The sequence below is a fragment of the Carassius auratus genome, chromosome 38, assembly GCF_003368295.1.
Source record: "Carassius auratus strain Wakin chromosome 38, ASM336829v1, whole genome shotgun sequence".
NCBI lineage: Eukaryota > Metazoa > Chordata > Actinopteri > Cypriniformes > Cyprinidae > Carassius > Carassius auratus.
Genome location: NC_039280.1, coordinates 8,232,297 through 8,244,463, shown reverse-complemented (window position 1 = coordinate 8,244,463; position 12,167 = coordinate 8,232,297). Strand labels below are relative to the sequence as shown.

General features: G+C 38.2%; 1 protein-coding gene and 1 long non-coding RNA gene across 2 annotated transcripts; both read left to right on the top strand.

The window, feature by feature from the left end:
- Nucleotides 1-199: 199 nt before the first annotated feature.
- LOC113056909 (potassium voltage-gated channel subfamily S member 3-like) lies at nucleotides 200-3,741 on the top strand. The gene is made up of 2 exons (XM_026223831.1): nucleotides 200-334; nucleotides 1,354-3,741. Exon 2 carries the CDS (start codon nucleotides 1,433-1,435, stop codon nucleotides 2,939-2,941), a length of 1,509 nt encoding a protein of 502 aa, XP_026079616.1. The 5' UTR covers nucleotides 200-334; nucleotides 1,354-1,432; the 3' UTR covers nucleotides 2,942-3,741.
- A 3,394-nt stretch (nucleotides 3,742-7,135) lies between these two features.
- Nucleotides 7,136-8,732, top strand: LOC113056910 (uncharacterized). The gene is made up of 3 exons (XR_003277764.1): nucleotides 7,136-7,191; nucleotides 7,998-8,259; nucleotides 8,376-8,732. It is a non-coding gene; the product is annotated as an uncharacterized LOC113056910 (long non-coding RNA).
- The last annotated feature ends 3,435 nt before the right edge of the window (nucleotides 8,733-12,167 follow it).

Here is a 12,167-nt window from a genome sequence, read left to right as displayed (position 1 = left end):
AGAGTCGCTCTCTAGCCCTGGTTTTTCTCTCAATCATTGTTCCTCCTTGGAGCATGTGGAGGCGCGTCCAGTAACGCGAAGCGCAAGCGCGTTTCAGTTGCCACGGGCCAGTGACGCACGGACGCACAGCTGCCCCGAGGCACCGCGAGTGCGTTTGCGGCACACTGTGTGCCAAGTGTCCCACCCGACACAGTCTGCTGCGGGACATGGGGCAAACGCTGCAAACGAGCGCACACCGGGCTCTACTCTACCAAGGAAGGCGCTGGAAGATGGCAATATCCACACCGAACGTCTTTGCAGTGCACTGATGCCGTCTGAAAAGAAAGGAAAACAGGTAAACTGTGACATTGCTTGTTTGTAGTTTTTGTTCCGCAGTGTTTCTTTTGAACTTAACTTCAGTGCTGTCCTTGGTGCTGGATTTCCATCAGGCAGAGCACGTGGATTTGCACACACCTCGCAGAAACTCAAATATGTCATTTAGAAATTTGATGTTGTACCCAAAAGTAATTTCGTTTTTCTATAGTTCCTTTTGTTGCTGTCAGATTTTATTTACGTTGTATGTATTGCAAGTTTAATTATTACATACATACACAGGTGTAAAAGTCTGAGCCGTATTGAAAATCTGGAGTTGAAAGTCTTAACTAAAAACTTGAAATAATACATTCAAAAAGAAAATGATAGGACATTAAAGAGGAAATGTATAAGTTTTTGCACAATTTATAGGTCACCAATCAAATAAGCATGTCTCTATGTACAGACAGTTTCTATTGAATGACAAGATGAACTTTTTTTTTTTTTTTTTTACTTATTTAATAAAAATAAAGCAAACTACAATAATTTTCATTAATGGTCATTGTAAATTGTAGAGGTTTCATCATCTCACAATAAAAATATAAATTTTTCAAACTTTATAAAAGCACTGCTAATTAGAACTGTCAAGTGCTCACTGAATGTCCTGAAACCTTGACATGACTTTGTACCCTGCCGTACTGCTGGAAAAGAAAGTCAGAATTACTATTAAAATGCTCATAATGATCACAAAATCAAAAAGGTTTTTTTTTATGACAGTGTACAAAATCAATATCCATTGGCAGCTATAAAAGCTGATCTGGGCTCCAGAATGCTTTTATCCCATCATGATTGTTACAGTTAGAAGCAGTATATAATAGATTAGCTGTCTTTCTGTCTGCATATTTAAATCTGATTATGTTTTTGTCTTGCCATACAGTGGAGTACAGTACAGTGAATTGTGGCAAGGAGTACTGAGAAAAAAAAAGATTGCATGGTTTTGATGAGCAGGTATCAATAGCAACAGGTCAGTGCTAATCGGGCTTTTCTCTTCCTGCATTATAGGCATGCAGCCATAGATGAGGCTCTCCAAAACTGCTTAGCCCAACAGATCCACTTACTCCTTCATGTTCTGACATCCATCATGGTGTATGGGCAGGTCCTGCACCGCCAAGGCCCCGAGGAGAGCTTCATCAACCTCAACGTCGGCGGCTTTAAGCAGCAAGTGGAACGAATGGTGCTCCAACGCTTCCCCCACACACGATTGGCCAAACTTCTCTACTGCAGCTCAGAGGCTGCTATTCTCCAGCTTTGCGACGACTATGCAGCATCCGAACGCGAGTATTATTTTGACCGAAATCCGTGTTTTTTCCGCTATGTGCTCAATTTCTATCATACCGGAAAGATCCACCTGATGGAAGAGTTGTGTGTGTTTAGTTTCAGCCAGGAGTTGGAATATTGGGGCATCAAGGAGCTTCACCTGGACGCTTGCTGCAGCGACAGATTTCAAGAACAGAAAGAGTACACAGGAGATCACGACTGGGGAAATGACGATGACCTGCAGAACCAACTACAGGACAGCTTAGATTCATCTATGGAGGAACTGTCAGCATTTGACAAAGACCTGGAAAAGTTTGAGGGCACCTGGTGCTCCGAGAAGCGTAAGGAACTCTGGCTGCGACTGGAAAACCCGGGATATTCGTGCTCCGCAAAAATAATGGCAGTGTTTTCACTGAGTGTGGTACTGATGAGTATTGTGGCCATGTGCGTTCATAGCATGCCTGAGTTCCAAAGGCTGGACGTTAATGACAAAGAAGTGGAGGACCCAGTGTTGGCTGTGTTCGAGACCTTTTGCGTCCTCTGGTTTTCTCTCGAGTTCATCCTACGGTTAGCAGTCACACCATGTATGCGCAAATTCCTAAGCAATGTGCTAAACATCATCGATTTCGCCTCTATAGTTCCATTTTATGCCACGTTGGCGTTTGAAACCATGGATGCTGAGGAAAGCGAGGAGCTTGAGAACGTGGGAAGGGTCGTGCAAATCCTCCGCCTCATGCGTATCTTTCGCATCCTCAAACTGGCACGGCATTCGGTCGGGCTGCGTTCGCTTGGGGCAACGCTCCGTCACAGCTACCATGAGGTCGGACTCCTCATCCTCTTCCTTTCCGTGGGAATCTCCATTTTCTCAGTGCTCATCTATTTTGTGGAGAGGGAGGACGATGAGTCGGAATTGCAGACCATACCGGTGGGCTGGTGGTGGGCGACGATCAGCATGACCACGGTGGGATACGGCGACACGTATCCCATCACGTTGGCTGGGAAACTCATCGCCACCTTGTGCATCATTTGCGGCCTGCTTGTAGTCGCCCTTCCAATCACTATCATCTTCAACAAGTTCTCCAAGTACTACCAGAGACAGAAAGCCCTGGTGGACTCTGAGCAGCTTCAACCAGAGGACGAAAAACTGCCAAATCTCAGCATGCCTTTTCTTTACATAGGAGACCTCTACGGACAAAAGATGACTTCTCTGGTGCGTAGCACGTCCTCCAAGAGTAGTGCGGGGAGTGAGGGAGGCGTCACTGATGCTTCCAGCATTCAGGATGTTGAAATTGTCTGCCCTACTGGGATGCCACAGGCTGACAAAGCAACATAAATCTGGGTTCTTCAAATCTGGTCTTGGACGGCCACTGCTTTGCAGAGTTTAGCTCAAACCAGTGATCTTGAAGACCTTGGTGAGATGTGTTTGTTTATGGTTGGAGCTAAACTATGCAGGGCATTGGCCCTCCAGAGCAATATTTGAGGAACCCTGATACAAATGATTATATGCACAACCTCAAATGAATAGAGCGTGAAGAAACAAAAATAAACTTCCTTGCTTAGATCTGCAGCACACGTTGATGAAACACAACAGAACCCTAAGACTCAAGGCTCTTTCTTACCGAGCTACTCCTGGACCTTCAGTCAAAAGCACTATTTCTCTTTAGTTCTCAGGGTGAAAATATCTCAAGCTTTCCATTATTTACAGAACCTGTTATGGACACTAATCTATACAACAGGCTAGCAGTAACACTAATGGTCTATACCCAATTAACAGCACTGATTGACAGGTGTTTTTTTTTATTCTTCCGACAAGCTGTTCATTTAATTACAAGCCTTTCTGCAGTGCCTGTGGGAAAAGGACTATGCTTAAATGTTTTATAGGCAATGACAGCATCTAAAATGCTGGACTTCAGATGGCATGTTGGTATATACCATCCTTCCTAATGTGTCCACCAGAGACGGAAGGATGGAAAGAGTGCATGCATATTTCAACAGGAGAGAGGAGAGGCCACAAGAGAGAGGGGAGAAGAAAGCAGGAAAGTGATGTTACAGTTGAATAAAGTGTTTATATACAGTAGATTTAAGTTTCTGCTCTTTGTTCTGAAATCACTGCATGGGTCTGCAGAGAGATGGAGGGTCTTAAAAGAAATGGTTCACCCCAAAATGAAAATTGTTATTATCTACAAAACCTCATGTCGTTTGAGACTTGTAGTCTGTTATTTTGATGTGAAGCACTCTACAGCTTCAGTATAATGCAGTTTATAGTGACCACTATAAAAACGCCTGGCTTCATAAGGCGCTTAAACACAAGTTAATGAACAACGTGAGAGTAGTTCATAGGAGTTGTGCACTATTCTCTAAATCTTCTGAAGCTGTAATATGTCATCAGACTAAATTTTTGTTATTTTTTGAAAGTGGACTTTTGATTTGAGAACCTTAATTGACGTCAGTAAGTTGATTCCTGATTTGTAAAAGAATCAGAATGATTTGTATACAAGCTCAATGGAAAGAACTGACTGAAAAGGAACTTTCTGAAAAGACCTGCATGATTTAAAAAAATATATATATATTTTCGTTCCACAGAAGAATGAAAGTCATGTGGCCTTGGAATGACATGAGTAAAAGTAAGTAAAAGATCATTTTTAAGTGAACTTTAGCTTAAATCTTTTACATTTGAATCTTGTTAATCAAGTGTTACTTTACAGTGAGTTTGTCCCACCTCCTCATGTGTCTCATGAGTAATGCCTTATGCGTGTATTATCAATAATGTCTTATTGAGCATCAGGTTGAGCTATCCTCTGTCTTCTGCACGCAGGGCATTCTCTCTCCATCTTGCTGGCTCTCTCATTTTTTTGGAGTGGCTTATGTCAGTAGACTGTATTAGCAGAGGTCCAAATGTTAGAGCTGTCTGCCACAGGGGATGTATTACTGCTGAAACGGCATCCGTTTGGCAAGTGGCTTTAACTTGGATAGATTGGTCTCTGTTTGAGACGTGCCCATTGATCAATACGTCACACTTGCAGGGCAGACCTGAATGTCTCATGCGTTACACGAATGGTGCAACTGCCCCTTTTCAGCTTCAGGAAATTCAGAGATTTGGTCAAGTTTCAAGGGAATCGTTACTGGAAATGGAGAAATGTCCTTCATTACACTCTCATACACACTCTTATATTTATATTGGGGCTTTGCAGTGTCTTTAGTGATTTTGCAATTCTAAAGTGCTTGAAAAATACAGAGTGAAATGTGGTTTTTGTTTGTTAGTATATAGGAAAAGGTTTGAAGAAATAATTTCCTTTTAGAGATTGATTACAGGCCGTGTACAGTGGCAGGGTGACTCCTCTCCCTCCTCCAAGCCAGAAATATGAGGCCACCGCAAAGAGTCACATTTCTTGTTCAAACCATTGGTTTGGACAACTCACACAAACCTGAGCATGTTGTTTGAAAAAATATATACCCAATCACAGCACTGTTCCTCCGGTGTTATCTTCGATCTGTTCTGTTACAATATGAGCTGGTGTTTTAGGATGTGGGTTTTCACCCATGGGAAAGCAAAACCCACAAACCAGCAAGTTCCCACATCTCAGTGAATATGGCACTTGAGCCTGAAGAACTTAAGAAGTGAGATGTGCAATTGCTGCATCACTACTTGGCACCAAGAACAATTGCAAAAACAAATACTCAAGACTCCCCATTTTTCTGTTACTTGGAGAAAGATGTTTGGTTTTTGTCTTGTGCCAGAAATACACTGCCATTCAAAAGTTTGGGATGATTGAGATCTTTTTAAATTAATGAATGCTTTTTTATTCAGCAAAGATTCATTTAATTCATTAAAAGTGGCAGGAAAGACATTTATAATGTTACAAAATATATATTTTTATATATATATATATATATATATATATATATATATATATATATATATATATATATATATATATATATATATATATATATATATATATAAAATATATATATTTTATATATATATATATATATAAAATATATATATTTTATATATATATATATATATATATAAAATATATATATAAAATACAAATATATTAAGCAGCATAAAAAATAAATTTCTTGAGTTTCTTGAGCACCAAATCAGCATATTAGAATGATTTCTGAAAGATCATGTGAGTTTTGCCATCAGAGGAATACATTTAATAAAAAAACTAATATATATATATATATATATATATATATATATATATATATTAAAAATGTCAAAAGAAAAGTAATGCAGCCTTAACGAGAATAAGAGACATTAAAAATCTTAGTGACCCCAAACTTTTGAGCATGTAAATTTACATTTGGTCAGTATTTTTGTCAGTTTAAAACTGCATTTAATTTTAGTTAGTAGTAGCAAGTAGCAAGCAGGACTAAGACATGATTAGATTATTTGGAACAGTAATATTGTTTCTAGACTTTTTTCTTCAAAAATTTTGTTAGTGTACTGTTTGTTAATACAATAATCTAGCAGTGATATTTTCATATTTACGTAGAAATTACACATAAGAACTTTAAGCTGCTTATTTATGTTGATGGCTGGTCATAAAACGTATTTGTTTGTTCGGGTGATAAACCGGTTTAACAGCACCTATAAATGTCCAGTTAAACTGCTTTTTAATATATGATTATGATCCAACTTGAGCATAAATCTCCAGCCGAATGACAGTGTAACAGGTGAGTTTGGAAGCATAACATCTTCAATGCTGAATAAAGTCCTGTCTCAAGCAATTTACCACCTCCTCTACTTGGGTCAGTTCACATCCTGCTCTCTCTCTCTCTCTCTCTCTCTCTCTCTCCATTTCTCTTGTCTCTTGCATTTTCTTCTTCTCTTTCTAACCTCACACATAGGAAATTGGATGGAAACATCTGTCAGTGGCTGTAAAAAGGCCGTGAGAAGAAATTTCTGAATCTTTGGGGAAAACGGAGAGGTGATATTTTTTTTTACAATAGGTACAATAAGTATCAATAGGGAACACGCCAACATAATGACTTGACTCACTAACCATTTGGAAAAGTAATGTCATTTTTTCAATGATTCACAAAAGACATCATGTTGATTTAGACACCAGCATAACAATACTGATCAAAAGTGTGTATATATAATAGATATGTAAACAAGTGGTTCATGTTATCTTTAAGGTAAACTGAATGATTCAATAAAATCTGTGACATGACAAGATCAATACAGCTACCCTGAAAGCGCCATTCCCAGTCGTCTTGTTGATCGATGAAACTGATCCAGTGACGGCATTCCAACTCCTGCTGAAGCTGTACTTACAGCTCAAAACAGTCCTGTTTCTCACAATCTGAAGATTGCCTGTCAGCCGTCAGACCACTTTACTAAAGCCAAACCCTTCTGTTCCGCAAGGCTGCCTGATGTTGGATGTTATGGATCTCTGGCAAAGGCTGGTGTGATGTTGTGTTCAATCATCTGGAGTTCTAGAATTGAATTTGGAATGTTGAAGAGGTCACATGCTTGGCCAGTGTTCCATCTCCCCCTTTGGCCTTCAGCTGGGCGGATCTACACTTCACAGTGTTCTCATCAACTGGAGGTCACCTGTCCACATAGTATGTATATGTATTGATCTTATTGCCTTGTTTTCAATGCTTAACAGTATAATTCACTCAGAAGTTATTCATCATTTACTCAACCTATAGTGTCATTCCAGCCTTTATCATTTTCTTTTGTTACGCAAGATTTTAGAGATTTTTTTCTCTCCATGTAACACTGTGGATGGTGGTTTATACTGCCAAGCAAGTAATTGATGATACAAATATTCATTTTGGGGAACTGTTTTAATTTAATAGGAAAAAGCCAAAGAAAAGTTAGATGCCAGTTTAATATAATATCTTTTTTATTTTTTTAAGTCTCGTATGTCTACCAAGGGTGCATTTATTTAATTAATATACAGTGAAACAGTAATATTGTAACTTCAATGTTTTCCATTTTAATATACGTTAATATGTAATCTATTCCTGTTATGCAAAGCTGAATTTTTATTTAGTTATTATTATTAGTCTTCAGTGTCACATGATCCTTCAGAACAACATGTATTTCAAATAATTGTTCTGTCTTTAATGCCACTTTTGAAAACTTTAAACGTTTCAATGTGTGTCCTAATTCTGAATAAATTAGGCCTACACTATTAATAATAAAAGTGTTTCACAGTGCCATAGAAAAACCCTTTTTGTCTAAATGGTTCTATAAAGAACCTTTAACATCTGAAGAACCTTTCTGTTTCCCAAAGGGTTCTTCAGATTATAAAAAGGCAAGAAAGAGATGGTTCTTTACAGTACCTTTGACTGAATGGTTCTACAGTAAAAACTGTAGGTCATTTGTTAATGCTCACACTGTGCCTTTGCTTCTTTTCTAGTGAAGGTGAGGAAGATGATGGCATCAGAATCCAATATTTGCTTTATCAGCAGCCTGTGTTTGTTTATCTGAGGCAAAGATCAGAGAACGGCCGATCACAGCCAAACATCAACAATGTCAGCCAATATCTGATAAGAAGAACATGGCAGAGGACACAGCAAAGAACTCACTGACACAAACACCCAAAAGCAGGTGTAGGTGTGTGTGTATCAAATCAATGGCGTGCTGAACAGTAGTTCCTGAAGAGATTCACACTCTGAAAAGTGAGAGCTGGGTAACTGTGCTATCCGCACCTTGTTTTACAAAGTGAGAATTGGGGAATGTGTGTCTGCGTGACACCAGGTTGCATGTTCACACGTTAACTTTCAGTCTCCTTCAGAGAAATATCCCAGAGTTTCCTTCATAACCTTCAGAGAATGATGAGGAATGATCTTGAGGTCTGGCCGGAAAGAGAAAGAGAGGGAAAACCTGTCGGCCCCAGCAGATGGGGGTTAGGGTTCTCCAGTTTATTCCATTTCAAACAGGTAATGGGCTGTGAAATGAATAACAGTAAGCATTTTTCTTCAGTGTGATGACAGTTTCAATCAAAATATGGACATGGAAATTAGTGTGAATGTTTGTTGGTTTCTCTTGCATCTGTCAGTGTGTGTACGTGAGCTGCATTATTAATTCTGCATCATTTTAGCCTACTGCGATTTAGGAGGCACTTCCGGTTTGGGAAGTTTCCGCTGAAAAATTCTAATAATTTCAAACCAAAAAATTGTGCAACAAATAATCCTTAACCATCAGTTTGACTGAATGAGCTTTTCTTCGTATTCTGTAACAATATGAAAAATAATAATATTCTATTGCAATAATAATATTGCTATGAAAATAAAAAGTATTTAGAAAGTAATTTGTTAATGCTACTCCACATTTCCTTTAAATGTTTGATGTTTGAAGGTATGAGTCTAATAATGTAACCTCATTGAAAATACTTATTATTGCATTCATTTTGATAATTTACAGTTTATCAAAATGTACCCCCTTGGTGGATATTCACCTTTAGTCTTGCACACACTCACAGTACGGCCTGAAAATAATGTATTGTTTTAAAGGTGAACATTAAATGTCTTGTTTGATGTAATCATACTAGTATGTGTATGAGTTTGTATGTGAGTAATGACAAAAGGTCACTGGTTCTTGTGAATGTTAAGCTCATACAGTATGCATCTCACAGCACTCTTCCTCTTCCCCCTGCACTCCTGAGATCAATTCCCATTTAATTAGGGTCTGAAAGTTGTTAACGCTCAATGTGAAGTGCACACACATGTGAAATGGTTACTGATGACTAACACTTTCTCTTTCTTTACGGCCACGTCACTTCTGCAGCTGCTGGCATTATTGCAGACTGCGTGTTCTGCGGTGTGTGTGAGGTTTTTCATAATGCTACACTGCTTGGATGACTTGACTCTAATTAAGAGCACAAATCATGTCTCTAGAGGGGAAACGCTCTGTTGCTTTTGTAGATCTTTGCTTGTGTTGCTTTATACACATGTGAATGTTTCAGGATAGATGTTTGTCCTTCTGTAATAACATTGCATTTTCCTTGTTGTGTGAAATCACACTGTGGAGCTCCACAAAACAACAAAATACCAGGAACCTTAGAAAGTAGTAGGCCTATATATTTTGGATGACATATATGAAAGCTTTGAAAATCTTTCCTTGCATCTCATTCTCTATTCCACATGTTAAACTGTCATGGCATTTTTGGTAACAACAGAAGCAAGAACCAATATTGTTTTGCTCTGAATTCAAGTGTGGTGTGATGCATTAACTTGCCATTTTGGACTCTGAATAATCGTCCAGAATTTCATTTAGATTGCCAGTGAAAATAAGAATTAAGGATGGTGTGGTTTTCTAATAGGAAATGAGTTAAAATCAGTATCTTCACTTATGGTCTAAGAAGTTTCCTTGCTGAAGATTTCTAAGCATTAATTCCAGTAATATGTGCAGTACAAGTATTGATCTTATCTTTGACAGACTTCTGACACTGCTTTTAACCCAAGCTTCGAATCTTTAGGGATGAATGCCGCAAACATTCGTTTTAATGGTTCTTTTGAGCTTTCTGAGTGCTCTGTGTTTTTAAATCCTTGCTTTCCGCAAAGTCAGAGAGAAAGAGAAAGCGAGAGATGCATTAATGGAATGTTTCTTGCTTTGATGGAGAAATCAGAGAAGGCCTTTTGTTTTTATTCACTTGATTGTGTTTTTAGGACAGCAGCAACACAATCAAATGGAAAATCTAATGATAATGATAACAATGATAATAGACTAATTGTTTAAGTCAGCAAAGCTCTCATTCGGTTTTTTAATTCAATGCAGAGGAGTTTTCCTTTAATCATTTAATAAGTATGCTGCTTAAATGATATAGATACTTTAAAGTTATTGAAAAAAGTGTTTTATTTTCATCAAGGTTGCATTTATTTGAGGAGAAAAAAAAGTAACAGTAAAAACAGACATTTTGTGAAATAACATTTATTACTATTTTACTATTACTATTTATTATAAACAGGCTAAAGGTGAGTAAATGATGGCTCCAGAAACAAACAAAAGATCTCTAGGTCAGTAGTCATATTCCACAGAAATATCAAACCGTCAGATTGAATTATGTTTTGACATTTCTATGTTTCAGGTGCTCATTTGCAGGAGGACACATCTTTTGGCAGGCAAACTTTGCATTACTTTGCAGAAACTGTTCAGGCAAGCAGGTGAGTGAAACAGCGGTCAGGATGAAGCGAAGGTTGTACCACTTAAATCTCACGTAAGTGTGGCATCACTTTGTCAGCATGTTTTGTCTCTGTCTTCAATGGTAGTGAGGATGAGTCACTGTCAAATGATGACCAGGTCAATCCAGATGCTCTCCTCGCTGCATTGAGTTCCATCTTGCACTAGTATGATGAGGATATAAGAAGGTTAGTTGAGAGTTTTTTCCCTGTGCACAAATCCAGCTGGACTTTAGGTCTTACACATGCATACAAACACACTCAAGCAAAGTGGATATAATGTACATCACTAACCAAATTGGACATGAAGCTAAATGACCTACTGCCTGACTGATGCTTTCTGGTGGTCCGGCAGCTCTATAAATCAGTCTTTCACCTTCAGGAGCAAATAAATGCTGACGGCACACAACACAGCTGCTCTGCACTTGCTCTCTACATGTTATCTGCACAAAGTAGTCCTGACAGAGATACGTGTGCTATTTAGATGGCAATGATGTGAATGAGCTATATGTGTGTTTTGCTGCTGTTTGATGACATGGCACTATTGTCAGTTTGTGTTCATTAGATCATGTGAAGTATTCTGATCAATAATTCTGAATATTGGAGGCTGCTGAAGCTGTTGGATGTAGTCATAACCACATAGTTCAGGGTCAGAGGACACAATCAATAAAGATTTACTTAGTGATGCTTGTATCGACTGCTATGTTAACTATGACAGTAGCAACTTAATCTTTCTTTCAAATTTCTTGATTGATTGATTGATGTAGTTTCAGTGCTTCAATAAGAACTACTTTTCCCCATGTTTTATTAGTTTTGTAGTTTTTTAGTTGTAATAATAATAATTATTATTATTTTCATTATTATTATTATTGTTATTATTAAGTATATGTGTTTTACTGAGTGCTCTGGAGAAACACTATAGTCTATAAGGCAAGTGTTATTATTATTATTATTAGTGGTATTATTATTAGTAGTAGAAGTATCATTAATTATAATAATTATTATTATTACATTTGTGCCAGAATCTCTCTCCCACACTCTTTCTTACGTGAGGTGTGACTGATGTAATTATTTGCTGTTCTGTTGTGTTTGTTCTGATGAGCACGGGTGAGATGGTCATCAGAAATTCAGTTCTAAACTCTCATGAGATCTGAAATTAACATTTTCTGTCTTACTCACTAACACAGCACTCACTCTCTGAAGCACTCACCGTCAAGCTGTCAACCTCATTACCACACACTGCATGTGCATTCGCGTCCTGACAAATAGACCTGCCTGCACATACCATCTAAAACATGACCGGACTTTAAGGGACTGGATTACCACTGGATACAGTAGGAGTGAACCAAAAACAGGAAGGGATCGGGCTCATCTGTGTAAATAGTTTCTTTCTCAGGCTTCAGATTAAG